At 37.3% G+C, this 16,533-nt stretch overlaps 1 protein-coding gene across 1 annotated transcript in view; it reads left to right on the top strand.

Annotated features, from left to right (window-relative positions):
• Window positions 1-16,533, top strand: part of EYS (EGF-like photoreceptor maintenance factor) — an 827,426-nt gene that overhangs the window by 326,842 nt on the left and 484,051 nt on the right. The window contains exon 22 of the mRNA XM_086745378.1: window positions 9,648-9,907. Coding sequence (XP_086601504.1) covers window positions 9,648-9,907 — 260 coding nt within the window. The remainder of the gene's footprint in view (window positions 1-9,647; window positions 9,908-16,533) is intronic.

The following is a 16,533-nucleotide window of genomic DNA, read 5'->3' as shown; positions in this document are numbered from 1 at the left end:
AGAAAAAGCTGAAGGGGTTCAGCGTATTGTATTTGCAGATTTCTTTTATTTTGTGTATTGTACTTCATGTTTTCTCTGTAAAAGGGTTGATGCTTCTGATTTCTAATTCAGAAATCTAAAAGCAGCAAAAGATGTATCAATCTGTCTTCAGAATGAGAAAATACAAATAGTTTTTATAACGTGCATCAGGAATATATTTATTGTTATTGTTGTAATTATTTAAATTACATAAGCTCTACCAGATCCACATATCAAAAAACTCTTAAAACCATTTCTTCTTCAATTCTATGAGAAATTTATGTGAAACTGCTCACTGTTGGATTTTACTTTTTAGTAAAGGAATATAGCTGCCTCTGAAATATCAAGGATTCATAGCATATCAGATTGAAGAAAATAGCATAGTTTAAAAAAAAAAAAAGACAACACATAGAATTGAATTTTCTGAAGTACCTGAATTATTTAGACTATTATACAGAATTTTCAAATTTGAGGACACCAGTTTGGTCCAGGTAGTTCTTTATGTATCTCACAGAGAACTGTAAGTTCATCAGCCTACCTGGACTGTTTCCTCTATAGCCAAGGAAGATAAGTAGACTGAGAAATTCCTTCCAAAAGTCATTGAGCTCATCTGAGATCTGGACTTCTAAGTAGCTTACTTCTCTCCACTGACAAAACAGCATTTTCAAAGTGGCTTAACTCATAATGTACAAACTTTCAGTGGTTAGAATTTCATGAGTGAAAGACAAGTGTCTAGCTGGTGTTCTCTGCAATGTTTCTGAAGCCCAGATCTCAGCTGCCTAGGTGAAACGGAGCTTACTCCAGGGTAAGTTTTAGTCCATGTTGTGACTAGATTTTTTAAAGTAAATCTTCCAGATGTCCCCAGTTACCACATTTTGGTTGGTTTGCAATGTGGAATGGTCCTATACGTACAAATCAAAATCTTTTTGAATTAAACTAAATTAGAGGGTACAATTAGAATGTAACCTGTGTAGTACAAATACTGCTGGATATTCAGTTCATAACACAAGACTAGAACTAGTCTGAAGTACACCAGGCAAAACGTACATAGTGTTTATTTTAGATCTGCACTAACTCTTTTGCTTCACACATCATCTCCATTCATGCTGTACTGTAGAGGCATAGTGTTTGGCTCCTTTCTTTCTTCTTTGTCATCCCGGCATGGACTGTCATGTCCAGGATGCGCAGTGCTTCTGCTGCGAAACCAGTGAGACTCAGGCACCCATCTTATTTTAAAATGAGAATAAGGTGGTGTTTTGCAACAGGAGGTGCTGTTTCACTCTGACCCCAATAGGAAAGGCACTCAGACTGTATATACAGTATCAGCAGAATGCCGTATATTGGAGCTAACACTAGAAAGAAGAATGTAGTATATAATCTAATATCCCTTCAGGGAACCCTGAGTTGTGCAGCATCACATGGGCCTACCATCAGGGTCAGCATGCCATGCAGAGCCTGTCTAAGGAAAGGTTACCCCGTTCTGGTTATTTGAGCTCTTACAGGATTTTCTTACATGAAAACAACTCAATTCATCATTTCTGCTGTCAAATAGAAAGGATATTCACCTGAGAACTTGTTGCTGCAGTCTTGGATAAAGGACACACAGCTGGTGCAGTCACATTTACTGAGCCTCCTCTGTTAAAATTGGCAAGCAGAGTTTATCCAGTGGCCAAAGGATGCACACAATGCAACACAGACCACAAGGCCAAGCTCTACATGCTGCATAGCACGGCACAGTACATGACTACTCAGATTAACTGTTATATGGATCACTAACTCCTTGATACGCAATGGTATTCCAGTCTGGATCACTACAGATGCCTTTGCAATGGTATGCTACGTGTCCTGCAGAAGTTCTTGATACTTTCGTTCGTTACTGGAACATGAATTGCTGAAAAGTGAGACTTGGATTAGTAATTGACTGCTTAAAAAACTTCCAGTGCTCAACAATATTCACATTGTTACTGAACTAAGGGACAAACACTGACCATATATTGTTCCCTTTAGATATTAGCAATGGCTGTTGGGATCAAACTTCTGTTTATAGTCATTCAGTGCTTTCACTTTGTTGTTAATGAATAGACAATACAGAAAGCGTCAATTATGTAAATAGCAATATATTCAAATTAAGTAATAGATTGTTTTACAGGTAGTAGTGTTAACTTAAGAAACGTGTTAACTTGCATAGCATTTGACAATCTTCATGCAGCATATGAACAGAGGAGAAGAGTGAAAGTTGTTTCAGCCAGTTTAACCAAGTATCTTAAGACATGCTCAGTGTAGATTTTACTGTAACATTCTTTACAGATTAATTTTATTTCTGAGGTGTGATTGCAGGAATGACCGTTACATTTACAGTTCATGCACTGTATTATTAGTCATCGTACTACTACCTGTATTTTGCACTCCATGATGCAGACTTCTCAGACACTTAGAATAATTAGGCATGCAATAAAGAGATGGAATCATAGAACAGTTTGGGTTAGAAGGGACCTTTAAAGGTCATCTAGTCCAACCCCCCTGCAAGGAGCAGGGACATCTCCAACCAGATCAGGTTGCTCAGAGCCCCATCCAACCTGTCCTTGAATGGTTCCAGGGATGGGGCATCTACCACCTCTCTGGGTAACCTGTTCCAGTGTGCCGCCACCCTCATTGTAAAACATGTTTTCCTTATACCTAGTTTATATCTGCCCCTTTCTATTTTAAAACCATTACCCCTTGTCCTATCACAACAGACTCTGCTAAAAAGTTTCTCCTGGTCTTTCCTATAAGCCCCCTTGAGGTACTGCAAGACCCCTGTAACGTCTCCCCAGAGCCTTTCTTCTCCAGGCTAAACAGCCCCGACTCTCAGTGTTTCTTCACAGGAAGGATACTCCAGCCCTCTGATCATTTTCATGGCCCTCCTCTGGACTCACTCAAAGAGGTCCACATCCTTCTTGTGTTGGGAGCTCTGAAGCTGGATGCAGTACTGCAGGTGGGGTCTCAAAAGAACAGAGTAAAGAAGGATTATCACCTCCCTCAACCTGCTGGCCATGCTCCTGTTGATGCAGCCCAGGATGCAGTTGGCTTTCTGGGCCTGCAAGCACACATTGCCTGCTCATGTTGAGCTTCTTGTCCACTAGCACCCTTAAGTCCTTCTCCTCAGGGCTGCTCTCAATCCATTCTCTGCCCAGCCTGTATTTGTGCTTGGGGTTGCCCCGACCCATGTGCAGAATCTTGCACTTGGCCTTGTCGAACTTCATGAGATTGGCACGGGCACACTTCTCCAGCCTGTCAAGGTCCCTCTGGATGGCAGCCCTCCCCTCCAGTGTTTTGATTGCACCACACAGCTTGGTGTGGTGGACAAACTTGCTGAGGGTGCACTCTGTCCCACTGTCCATGTTGCCAACAAAGATGTTAAAGAGCTCTTGTCCCAATACTGACCCCTGAGGAATACCACTGGTCACCGATCTTCACTTGGACATTGAGCTGTTAACTGCAACTCTCTGAGTGTGGCCATCCAGCCAATTCCTTATCCACCGAGTGATCTGTCCATCAAATCCATGTCTCGCCAGCTTAGAGTAAGGATGTCATATGGGACAGTGTCAAGTGCTGTGTACAAGTCCAGGTAGATGATATCAGTTGCTCTTCTCATATCCACCACCAGTGTAACACTGTCATAGAAGGCTACCAGATTTGTCAGGCATGATTTGCCCTTTGTGAAGCTGTATTGACTTGTCACCAGTCACCTCCTTATTTTCCATGTGCCTTTAGGAAGATCTGCTCCATGATCTTGCCAGGTGCAGAGGTGAGACTTTGGGATACTGCAGTACTTTCACAGTGCCCAGCACTCCTTACAACAATCAGGTGGACCTTGGGGATTGGTTGTACACTGGCACTGAACTGTATGATTTAGTTCAGGAGCTTGAAGTAGAAAGCACTAGTGTGGAAAAGATCTTCGTGTTATTCACATTAACCAAAAGTTTTCTGGCACCTCAGAAAAGGGCAATGAGGGAGCAAGTTTATAACACAGCATTTTATTTCAGGAGTTAATTGGTCCTGCCTTCTTAAATACAGCAATAAAAGAAATAGGAATTTTAGTCTCTGCCATTATTATTTTTTATGATTTTACCTCAGTCGTTTAAAAATTCTACCCCATTGCTACTATTCATAAAAAATACTATATATGTCCCATGTTAGGACTGTGTAAAAAAAGAGCAGAACAAAAACTAATACTACTTTTGCAATGTGGAACAGATTAAGCAACTAGTTTCGTCCTTCTAAAGCCTGTCAGGGTGCCTCTGGATGGCATCTCTTCCTTCAAGTGTATCAACTGCATCACTCAGCTTGGTGTCATCTGCAAACTTGCTGAGGGTACACTCAATCCCACTGTCTATGTCAATGATGAAGATACTGAACAGTATCAGTCCCAGTACGGACCACTGATGGACACCCCTTGTTACTGATGTCCATGTGGACATTTAGCCATTGGCTATAAGTCTCTGGACACAGCCATCCATCCAGTTCCTTATCCATCTAGCTGTCCATCCATCAAACCCATATCTCTCAAATTTAGCAGCAAGAATGTTGTGCAGGACTGTATCAAAGTCTTACGCATGTCAAGGTAGATGACCCTTGTCCACTGGTGCAGTCAGTAGAGGGCCACTGGGTTAGTCAAGCATAATTTGCCCTTGGTGAAGCCATGCTGGCTGTTTCTAATCACCTGCCTGTCTTCCATATGTTTTGACATAGCTTGCAGGAGGATCTGCTCCATGATCTTCTCACGCACAGAGGTGAGGCTCACTGGGTAGTAGTTCCCAGAGTCCTCTCTTTTACTCTTTAAAAATGGGCATGACATTTTCCTTTTTCTGGTCACTGGGCACTTTGCCTCACTGCCACGAGTCTTCAGCTGTGATGGAGAGTGGCTTGGAAATTAGCCAATTCCCTCAGGACCCTGGAACGCATCTCATTGAGTCCCATGGACTTACATATGCTCAAGTTTCTCAGATGGTCTCAAACCTGACCTTCTAGAATTGGAGGGACTTCATTCCCCCAGTCCCTGCCGTGAGGTTCAGAGGCTTTAGAGATGTGGGAAGAGAGATTAATGTCAAAAACTGAGGCAAAAAATAATTGCTATTCGGTACCTCGTACCTCAGCCTTCTCTGTGTCAGTTGTTACTAGTTCTCGTGTCTTATTTATTGCAGGGATATATTTTCTTTAATCTTCCTTTTCTGGCATACTTTTTCTTTACATACCCTGTCCTTATCTCAAATCTCGAGCCATTTTTTCTTACATTATCTCTCCCTATTCTTTCGGAGGGTGGGGGGGAGTGAGAGAGAGACTGTGTAGTCTGGTCCCGATCGGGGCTGGACTACGACAGAGCTTTTATTCTTTAAAATATAATTTCAACAGCCTGTCAGATTATTTTCAACATAAAGTAACATTTTTGGCTTTTATTCCCCCCCCCAAGGTTTTTATCACAACTATTTGTAAATTATAGAACAGAAAGAGTGGGATATGACTATTTTTTATATTTCTGATGGGCTATCTTCTCGTTGCTGTTCCTAAAAGTTACAAAAACATGTAATTAAGGTGTGAAAGCATAAGATGCCGTTTGCTTAATTATGTAATGTAAGTCAAATGCTTTCATAGTTAATCTGGAAATATATGATATGCCTTATTTAGAGATTGGCTGTTTTAATTTTTGTAGTTTTGCAGTTTTTTCATAAATGCCAAAATTCTGATAAGAAAGGCCTTGTAAAAACTTCAACTTCAGAATTCACAACTATGTGTGAATAAAGATAGCAGTTTTGTTTGTTCTCAAGAGAAAATGTAAAAGATGTTTTCCATTTAATTATCTTTCTGGAGCTCAGCGCATTTCCTGTATTGTTTCTTTTAATTTTATGAGTTTAGTGATGATAACATTGTTGCAGATGCCTAAAGTAAGATTTATATTTATTTAGATTTGTATAAGCTTTAGACTAAATATGCGTATTTTAGACTTACGCAGTCTAAAACTTTCATGCTCACAGAGATTTTTATTAATATATTTAACTAATATGATAATTTTTATATATCTTTCATTTTTAGATTGCTTTTATAAAATTTGACATTATTTAAACACCAAATATTGGCAAATAAATTCAAAAAAGTTTATGTAATATCTAAATGATTTATGAATAAACACAAAGTTGCATACAGAACATCTGCCGTATTTACATTTTTTTTCTTTAGAAGGTATATGAAAACTTTAACCGTATTTTGCTAGGAGTATTAGAACATTTTATGTGAGTTTACTAAGTTGGTAAAAGAACAGAAAGAAGTCATTGCATGCAGACATGCAATGATTGTCTTACCTTTTTGTCATCTCATAAAAACATGTTTGGTTTTTTTTCTTTTTTGCTGGAAGATCCTAGAAATGATCTTGATTTTTCTAATGTAGTTCTTGCAGAACTCTTTCAAAAGAGAGAAGCAGCAACATGTTGTGTTGAGTAAAACAATAATTTGACAGAGTTAAATGAATTTGAGGGAATTTAATGAAGTTTAACAGTGGGTTACCAAAGTTCAGTAAGTTTAGTGGGAAGATTCACCTTATTAATTACTACATGGAAGAAACATGCAAGGGAAAATTGAGTTAGAATCAATTTCGAATGATTGACACAGACCAGAGACACAAAAGGGTGAGGAAGACCCTTCTGTTGAGTCATGAGGTTCATAGTGGACCCTCTTGCTTTCTAAACTCCTTATGGAGCCTAGGTGTGGCTAGGTCCAATCTTAGTCTCAGACTTAGGCAGTGGTTTATGTCTAATATAATTATCTATACAAAGTTTATAATAATTAATATTGAGTAGTTACATGGATTAGTAATCTTTCATTAGTATTAAGTCAGCATGCCATCAGTCACTTACCAAAGATCTGTCGTAGATAAAGGTCTCTGCCTTAAGAAGCAACCTTGAGAGGTGTCCAACTCAATGGGAGATCACTGTTTTGCACCCACGCTGCCTAACAGGGAGAGGTCAAAGAAGGCTTACTTAGGTTGTCATATTTAAAGTGGTTGTCTTGTAGTCAAATTAAGTGTGATGGAAAGGTATGTATGGAGTTCCTTGTACCCACAACTTTCTTCGTTCCTTGATAAATGAATCTTGAAAAACCCACAAGCTATTCATGCGTTAATCGTATGATTGATGTTCCAAGCTCATATACCTTGATGCTCACTGTGTCACTCGGCTTCTTTGTGGGTTTTCAGAGAACAGGTTGAAACTAGAGGAGTTCTTGGCTCGGCTACAGCTCTGGCCTTCACCTCCTCCGGAAGCTGCACCAAATCACCACAGTCTGGTCAAGGGGTTGAGCATATCCTTCATGGTAGTGAATGAAAAGGTCATTTTGGAAAAGACAGTTTGTTTGGGTTTTTACGTTTTGATAATATAATTTACAAGAATATCAGCTGTAGAAGCTTAATTGATAGTCCACATAGAAAAAACTGTGCTCTGTATTCTGTACTTTTAATACTCCTACCACCTGTTTACTGTGTTTACATAACAGTTCTCATTGAGACAAAATGTAAGAGTACAATAAGATTACGTTAATGTCTCCTTTGCATTGATATTGACTTTCACATCTCAGTTGGTAGCTGGCATGAAGACAGCATAAGATTGACTAGTTGTGTCGTGTAGGTAATTGCTGTGTTTCAGTGATCTCCATCCGTCATAACATTCCCTGTGGCCATACAGAATAGTTTTGATAACTCAAAGGCAGTTATGAAACCCACTGGGGAAAAGAAGGGAATTGAAAATGCTTTGTTTGCTCCTCTGTACCTCAGTTACACATGTAACACTTGGACTAGGTAAGAATTGAACCCATTCTTCTAATATGAAGTGAATGCCTCTCCATTTAGTGAGCTTTCCAAGCTAGAAATGAAGCATATAGACAAGGTACTACATACCACTTTGTAGTAGTTCCTTGGTAGTAATTTATTCAGAACTTCATAAATAAAGTCAAGAAAAAAATGAGCAGCTGTAAAACAATTAACATCTAAAATACTGTTTCTGATCTATTGGGACAGAGTGTTCTACTATGTCCGGTATCAGTGATTTGGAGGTACTTAATTTGCAACAGAGGCTTTTAGTTTTATAGATTGACTACTTAGGAGAAAATTAAACATAGTACTGAGTAGTGGGTGCACTGTTATTCAGTGGGTATTGCCTCCAGATACCAGATTGATGCTACCATGTAAAGCAAAAGCAGATATGTTTGTTGTACATAAACACAGAGTAACAAAACATATTTATTTGTAACTACATTTACAAAAATGTGATTTGGGTGCTGTATCTGGTAAATGAGTTCTGAAATGTGATTTTTTGTCATAGTAACTTTATGAATGCCTGAATGCCTTTTGATAGTTGCAACTATTTTTCTTCCCATGAAGAACATACAGTAACCTGAGTTTTTAATCCTTATTGCAAAAATACTCAGGACTTTAAAAAGATAAAGTTCCTTAGTAATATTCATTTCATTTAGTGTGTCATGGAAATTATACCCCAGAAACCCATCGCATAAAATATTAAGAATTCCAAAGAAAACACTGTTTTTGTTTTAAAGGGGCCAAGTTTGTCTTTTGTGTTGGCGAGCAATACCTGTGCCATATAGTTAGAACTGCTGAATTGATTCTCCATTGAATGACCTATTTGTTATGTAAGAACAATTCTTTTTATCAACTCAGAACTATACAGCTGTATTTGAATGGGTGTAATGCTTGAAATCAGTATAAATCAAAACAGATAAGAGCTGGATAGTTATCTTTCGTGTTGCCTGTTGCCCTGCAAAATAGTGGCAAATGCATGTTGAATTTAGTTCTATTTTAGGTGAAAGTTACAAGAGTGTATGCCTTTTGAGGCACATAGAGCCTTCTGTTATTGCAGCTAATGAGGAAATTTTCTCTACAAACTTGGAAATAATTAGCTAATTGTTGTCTTTGAATTTTCAGAACCTTATAATCATATTCATTTTGTAAATAAAACATATTTATCTAATTCATGAAGACAGATTCTTTACAGTCAGATGTAATGCAGATTTTGGTCCAGGTATTGTATTCTCTGTTGTCGATAACAGGTCTTCACAAGAACATACAAAAAAAGAGGCAGAACATAATGAGAAGAGGATTATTCTATCATTTATAGTGCCTTTGACCTCCTGCCTTCTTTCTTAAAAGTGTACTGAATGCTACCTGATGCATTTCATCCCAAACACTGAAGTATCTACTTAGTAGTTTCACACATATGAAAAGATATGTTTCTAATCTGAAAGCCTGAAGAAACTTACATTCCCCATTTGATGATTTGTGGTGGTGTTTCAGCTTAAAGAAGATCCACAGATTATTCTCTCAGCATTAACTAAATCAGGTGGTTCTCCAAGTGGATAAAGCCTGTGATTTAGAATAAGTCATTTTGCTTTTGTCCAAATAAATTGTGGGAGAAGAATCTGAATTACTTACTTTTATTCATAGTGCAAGCTGATAGAGTTGGCAGGAAAAAAAGCTATGCACAGAGAAAGAATCTTGATTTTTTTTTTTAATAGTTGGAACTGATGGTACTAAGTTGTTGATTTTTATTTTCCCACCACATCAACTTTTTTTTTTTTTTTTTTTTCTCCAGATGCACATGTACAGCAGGGTGGACAGGGCCAGACTGCAGTGAAGATATAAATGAATGTGATTCTGAACCATGCTTGAATGGAGCCACCTGTTATGAATCTGTGAAGCAGGGACAGTTTGTGTGCATTTGTCCTCCATTTTATACTGGTGACTTCTGCCATCAGCGCTTCAGTCCATGTGAGCTGCCTTACAATCCATGCCTGAACAATTCAACCTGCTTGGCACAAGCCGACGGAAAGCCAATGTGTATTTGCAAAACAGGTAAGAACTGGTATAGTTAATCTTTTGTCTGTTGTGCTGCAGAAAAGTTGCAAATATGTGTTGAATTTAATGCTATCTTCAGTGAAAGTAACAATGTACATCTTTCAGAGCACATAAAACCTTTATGAATTACAGCAGGTCTATCAGTTATGTTAAAAAACTGGTAAGATAGCTGTCAGTTTGCCTACTATTAATTCCTTATATTATAGTACTTATTAAATCTGTGGCTGTTTAGATTCCAGCACCCAGAATTACTATTTCTGAGTCAATTGTTACAACATAGACATAAACATGCATCTGGCCAGCAGGGCTGACAGACTAAATTGAGATAACAGACAGGCAGAAATAGACAAAATGTATGCAAATTGTTAAATGTGCAAAAGTTGGAGCAAGTTGGAAATGGTTCCTCTTCCCACTGAGCTATCAGGAAGGCCTGGCACATCAAGGGAGTAATCTTCCCCTGCCTAGTGGATAGAGCTGATCGCTCTTCGTATGCACAACAAGCAAAATCACAACAGGTGCTGACAGCTTTCCTGGGCTGTGGCTTAAAAGACATGATCTTTCCCTCGATGTACAAGAACTGCTAAGGTGAAACAAAGCACTAGTTTAACTGTGCAGAACATCACTATGCCATTCTGTACAGGAATTGAAGAATACATTAACTAATTAAAACTGTAGTGAAAATTTAAATAGGGAGAGTACAATTACTGAGTTTGAAATTTAGGCAGGATTTTGAAGTTTTTACTTTTATACCTCTAAATGGTGGGGTTCTAGGGATGTTGTAAGGACCAAGGATGGCAAATATATTAATTGCAGTGTAACACTACAGTAGTATTACTCATTGTTCACTGAGCTGCAAAGATACAGAGATAATATGTAGAAGTCAGCAGTATTTAGAGCTTGAGTTTTTTACTATTAAGGTAAAGGTTACCACAATTTACTGAGTTTAAAAAAAGTCACTGAGGAGGTATTCAAGTTGCTAATTGAAGCAGCTTTTTGAAAAGCTGCTTTTTAAAAACAACTTTTAGGACAATGTATTGATTCTGAAACCTTTCTCAGAAATTATCTGTAGAGGTACATGTAGTTCAAATCTTTTCTTAACATTCCTCAGAAAAGTCTTCTTTTCAAAATATTTTTGTGCATAATTTCTCAAGAATTCAAACACCTTGCAGTTATGATTCTCAAGGAATTTTGATGGAATCTTCAAGAATTCTTGAAGCTTGCAGCTAGGAACCTTCAGGGAACTTGCAGGGGAATTATGTGAATCAGTAACATGCATTGCTAACAAATCTTGGAAAGTGGAAAATATTTCAGTTTCGAAAAGGGGTAAAAGGCATAATTCATGAAATGTGTTAATCATTCATGCTAAGAAGAATGCAACCATTTATTCAGGACTCATCAAAAAAGGAGAGACCATAAAATACAGAAATTTAATAGAAACACTTTTATGGAAATCTGTTCCTGCAGTTGTCTCCTATTTTTGTCTGCCTGCCTTTCTCTCCCAATAAACCTGTCATGATTACAGATCTGTTCACAAAGGGCAATCACACTGCCATAGCCAGATTACTCCACAGTACCTGACTTAGCACCAAATGGCATGTTGATTGAAGAATTTACCAGTAGTTAACAATCCAGTCATTATAAAGTATGAAACTGGTTTAGCAAGAGTCACAAAATGTAGCTGTGCTTACCAAATTCTAAAGATTATCTTTAGAAAACCATATCTGAGATGGGTACAATAGGGCCACAAATCATGCTATTGACTGTGGTACTTGCTTAGAAGAAAATGAGAATATCCGCTGCCTACAGGGAGCTCAGATTGAGGTGCCGTACTAGGGCAGAGAAGACAAATGCTGACAGAGTGTGAAATGGGCACAATCAAACTTGGTGTAAGATGTTAGCCTGGGATAGAATTATTACAGCAAATTGGTAGGGGTAACGATTAGTGGTAGTATAAAGCAAAGCTACACATCTTTGTTCTTATTACAGTTGTCTGTTTTTGCTTTAAAGATTTTTAAAATTCTATAAATAATAAAAATGTAAAACTTCCTTTTGAGGTGTCTGCCCTAGCTGTAGAGGTTTGCTTCCTGCAAGGAGTTAGGTTATAATATTCGTGACACAAAATTGGCCTCTCATATTGTAGATTATGGAACAGCGTTAGACCACGAGTTCAAGTTCAGTTGTCCACACAAGCAGATTAGACAGTTTAAAAAACTGTGATCTCTACAATTGTATGTTGGTATTTCTATGGTTACAAGAATGTTGTGTGGTAGGCAGTTATTGCAAAAGTTTAGGAATCACTGCAGTAGACCAAGTTTCACAGGAAGCGTACATAAAGCACCTCCTCTTACATACTTTGCCAGTAATCAACAAGCAATGATTTGATCAAGGCAATTTGTAGGGGATGGCTTTTTGAGCTGTTACGGGTATACCCAGCATTGAATCCTACCATTAGTTTCTCCTGAAATGCTACATCTCAAATGCGGATGAAACAGAGGTGGAAAGGACAACTTACGGCAAATAGTAGAATGTTTTATTGCTTAATTTATCAGCATGTTCTGTTCTTAAAGAATTCCATTCTCAGAATTCATCTTAATAATAGAAATGAAAATGTAGTGTGACAGAAGAAGAGGGTAGGAGACATGAGAAAAACTATAGAATGTGAATAATGTTGAAACATTTGTAGCTGAGCCTGGGCCACTGTTTATAAATTCCCCAGAAGGTCTACATGCAAAAGATCCAAAGAGTGATTCAATTGCATACATAAGTGAACTGAAGGCTAAATAAACTAGAGGATGAACATTAGACCATGCTATTCTAGATAATGCCAACCATAAAAGCAACCGAAAGGGAAGACAGGACGGTTTAGTAAAAATAGTGCAGGCTTCTGAGAACAGTTTTGTTCCAAGAAAGAACAAATTACTGAAAAAGATATATTCAAAATGAAGGAAAACTATGAGAGGGCATGCAACTACAGAGCACAAGATCAGCTCTCTGGCTGGGACTGTTGAACAACAACAGGCCTAATTAGTGTTGAAATGAGACACAAAAGGTAACAGTTATCAGGGAGAAATGTGAAATCTCGGGGGGGAAAAAAGCACGTAAATATTACAGAGAATTAAAAAGGCACAACATTATTTGCCAACAGAAACCGTGGACCAGAAAACATCTAGTGTTTTCTGATAAAAGACTTTGTTAACAGTGATTTATTCTTTTGAGAGATTTATTAGTAGATATATCTAGGAGCTAAAGCAAGGCAAGGTTAGTAGGAACAGCAGATAGAGTTGTAGAGTTGTTGCTCACAAAGACAGGAAGGGACGGACAAGGTTGTTGAGTTCAGAGGGTTTTTTGAATTCCTACTTATAATAGAAGGTAGAAATCAATCTCTTTCTTTAAAATTCCTTAGTCCAAGTAATATCCTCAGCTCAGGATGCTTATGTAGTCTCCTTATTACAACAGAAGCAATATTCTGCTTACCTTTAGCTTATGATGGGAAAATTCTCAAGAAATGTATGTAAATACATTATATATTCCATCTATAGAGAGTGTTCATAGCAAAGCTTTAGCTGCCCTGTTCAAAAATACGAGTTATTTGGTCAGCATTTGTGTTAGATCTGTAGCATTTTAATGAGTTAGGAAACTCAGAAGGGAAACAAAATCAATGAAATAATGTATTTGTTATTGAAACAAATACACCAGAAAGTCTGGATTAATTTAACCAGATGTAAATATTCACAATATTACACTGAGGGCATATATGTACAGGTGTATATTAAGGATGACCCCTGTGCTCCATTTACAGACAATTAAGAGAAAAAGGCAGTTTTCTGAGGTAATTCATTTCACCCAAAAGCAGACATGCAGAAGTCAAACGGCTGATGCTGTAGAAATATTTATGTCATTCTGCTGACTACATAGGCAACTTAGGAAAATTTGTTCTGATTGTAGATGGGCTGAATTCCTTACCAATTGACTATTGCCTGGATTGTTATTTCTGTAGAGATTTTTTTTAATCTACGTAGTTCTGGGATGCATACTATTTTAGAGAGGAGTAAAACAAATGTTACATTATAGGACATATGTAGTCAAAAGCTTTGTCATCGTATTTGTGCTTATAGTATCTTTAGAGATATAAAGCTAGAAGCTGAGAAGTTGAAAAACTGGTTTATGCAAGAGAAATTGCATGGGTTGTAAAGTTACATCTACCAGTTTTAGGGTGTAGGGAAATTATGTGTCTTGTTCTAGGGAAAGGTGTCAATAAGATCTAAGGAGACTACTGTGTCATCTCTAAGGAGAAACAATAGCTACACTTTGTACTGGGATTAGCCATCCTATTTTTTCATTATCTTCCGAGTACTCTTTCCAAAAGAAAGACTTTATGGTTACTTTCTTCATGCTTCAAGGTGATTTCTGAAGTCTTTGTTTTAAACAGTTCTTTCCAGGACTTTCTCACCCCTTTTATCAGACTGCTGTCAATAACTCTTTCCTGTGACACCTTATTTTTTAATACTCTTTATCCTAGCATGCTAGTGATTATTTTTGTTTGTTCCATAGCATCTTACAGCTAGAAATTTGAACTGAGGCAAAATATTTTTCAGCTCATGTCTCAAATAAGACTGAGTGAAAATTATCATGATGCACAAAATTTATAATATCAAGCAGAACTAATAAGCAGATGCTAAAGAACAGAAGTTACATAAAGTGGAGGTTGCCATTGTCGGATTTCTGAGACCTTCAGTGCCAGGTTTTTTTCCAGACACCTATATACATAATTCACAAAGGGAAATAGCCTTTTTACCGTGTCTAACATTTCACACACCTTTGATTTTGGTATGTATACCTACCTATGTTATACTTAGTAACCTAAATATCTATACTAATGATTATGGGCTATTGTGGTATCTCTGCTGCTGGAAGCATTGGTTTGTAAATGGTTCACAGTAAGGAGACAAACATAATCCATGACACTGTGCCGATGGGTAAAACAGTAGAGACTTATGGGGAAAGAATCCTGTTAGTCCTCTGTGTTTCCTGCAGAGGTAAATTCTGTATTATTTCTCTGTAATAGACCATAATGACCATAATGATAACAGCGGATGTGTAGCTTCTATAGTCTGTATATTCCTACACTTCGCAGCTCACAGAAGTCTTGTAGACAGAGTTGAGACATGCAGTAGCTGTTTCGCATGTGTCAGAGAAAAAGAAGGAACAATAGGATCTGCCCCATCTTAAAAAACAGCATTCAATGCTTCATCCATTGGCGGCAGAACTACCACAGGATGTTGGAATTTCTGTAAATTAAAATAAATGTATCATTCTGCCTGCACGTGAACTGCAAGCAAATTTGAGCATACTGTCATACTCACTAGTGCTAATGTTAAGTATGATAAAAGTAGGGCTTGAGGTTAGATGAGCTGCTTTTGTGACCTTCTCCATAGAACATAGGTGTTTTTAGACCTCATATTATTAAAGTCACTTTCATACTGTCTGAACTGTTAGAAATATACAGAAATAAAAGTAAATTGTCTAACACAAAAAATTGCAATGATTTTCAATTGTTTTTAATCTCCATTAATTTCTGAAAGTCTTGGAATTGCTCTCTGTTGCTATGAACTGTTGACGTTGCGGAGATACATTTTGCTTCCTCAAAAAGCTCTATACCTTTTCCCTAACATGACAAATAAATGTTTTAAATTAAGTACTGTCTACTATGATTTAAAAGAAAACAGTGGATAAGCAGTAATACCAGTGAGATTTTGTTTACATATTCAGCTTCTCTAATATAGTGGGAAAAATACTGTAAAAGATGTTTGACAAATAAAAAACATTTGTTTGTTTGTCAGCCTTTATAATGACATTTGTCTAGGCTTTATATTGGCCACCTAGAAAAAGAATAAGCCACTTGTGTCTTGAATTCAATACTGGAAATTTTGAGCATGTATCTGATGGAATTCTTTATTCATGAGTAACAGTGTGTGCCATTTGCTCTTCCACATTGATTAAATGCATCTTTGCATTTAGAAGTTCCGAATTTTTTGAGCTGAGTTCAGAAAACTCAGTTTTTCCACATAAAAAGCACTAATGTAAAAAAATGGCAATTTTAATCTGTCACTCATGTTTGACATGTGGAAAAGCTACATTGTAGAATATATGGCTGGAGAGCTACATCAAATCACTTACATGTGCTGTTGATTTACAGCTTGATTCTTAAGTTTGACTGATTAGCAGTAGCTAATCAGGCAACAAGTACTTGCATTTGAACGTGTGTATTACTTTCCTACACGTACTACTAAATATTGCTACAGTAACAATACATTACAGCACTGTGCATATTTTCAGGCTTTCCAGTAGTGTACCATTTTACAAAATAGTTTGCTTAAAATAAAAATGAGTGTGTTTTGTAATTCAAACAAATTAATTGTATTCACAATATAAACTACAAATTGTTTTGTTGGCTGCATTAAGTGAATGCTTTTTTACATAATGCAAATTTCTTTGCAACTGAAAAATATCTGTTTCAGTAGTATATCTGACGTGTTAAACATATTAAATCAGTTTCGTCTCATTGTCTTTTTTTCTTTCCTCTTGCAACACATGGCATAATTTGGAAATATGTGTACATTACT

Source organism: Chlamydotis macqueenii, chromosome 3, assembly GCF_036417535.1.
Source record: "Chlamydotis macqueenii isolate bChlMac1 chromosome 3, bChlMac1.mat, whole genome shotgun sequence".
NCBI lineage: Eukaryota > Metazoa > Chordata > Aves > Otidiformes > Otididae > Chlamydotis > Chlamydotis macqueenii.
The sequence above is the reverse complement of the archived record's forward strand: the minus strand, read 5'-3'. Positions and strand labels throughout refer to the sequence as shown.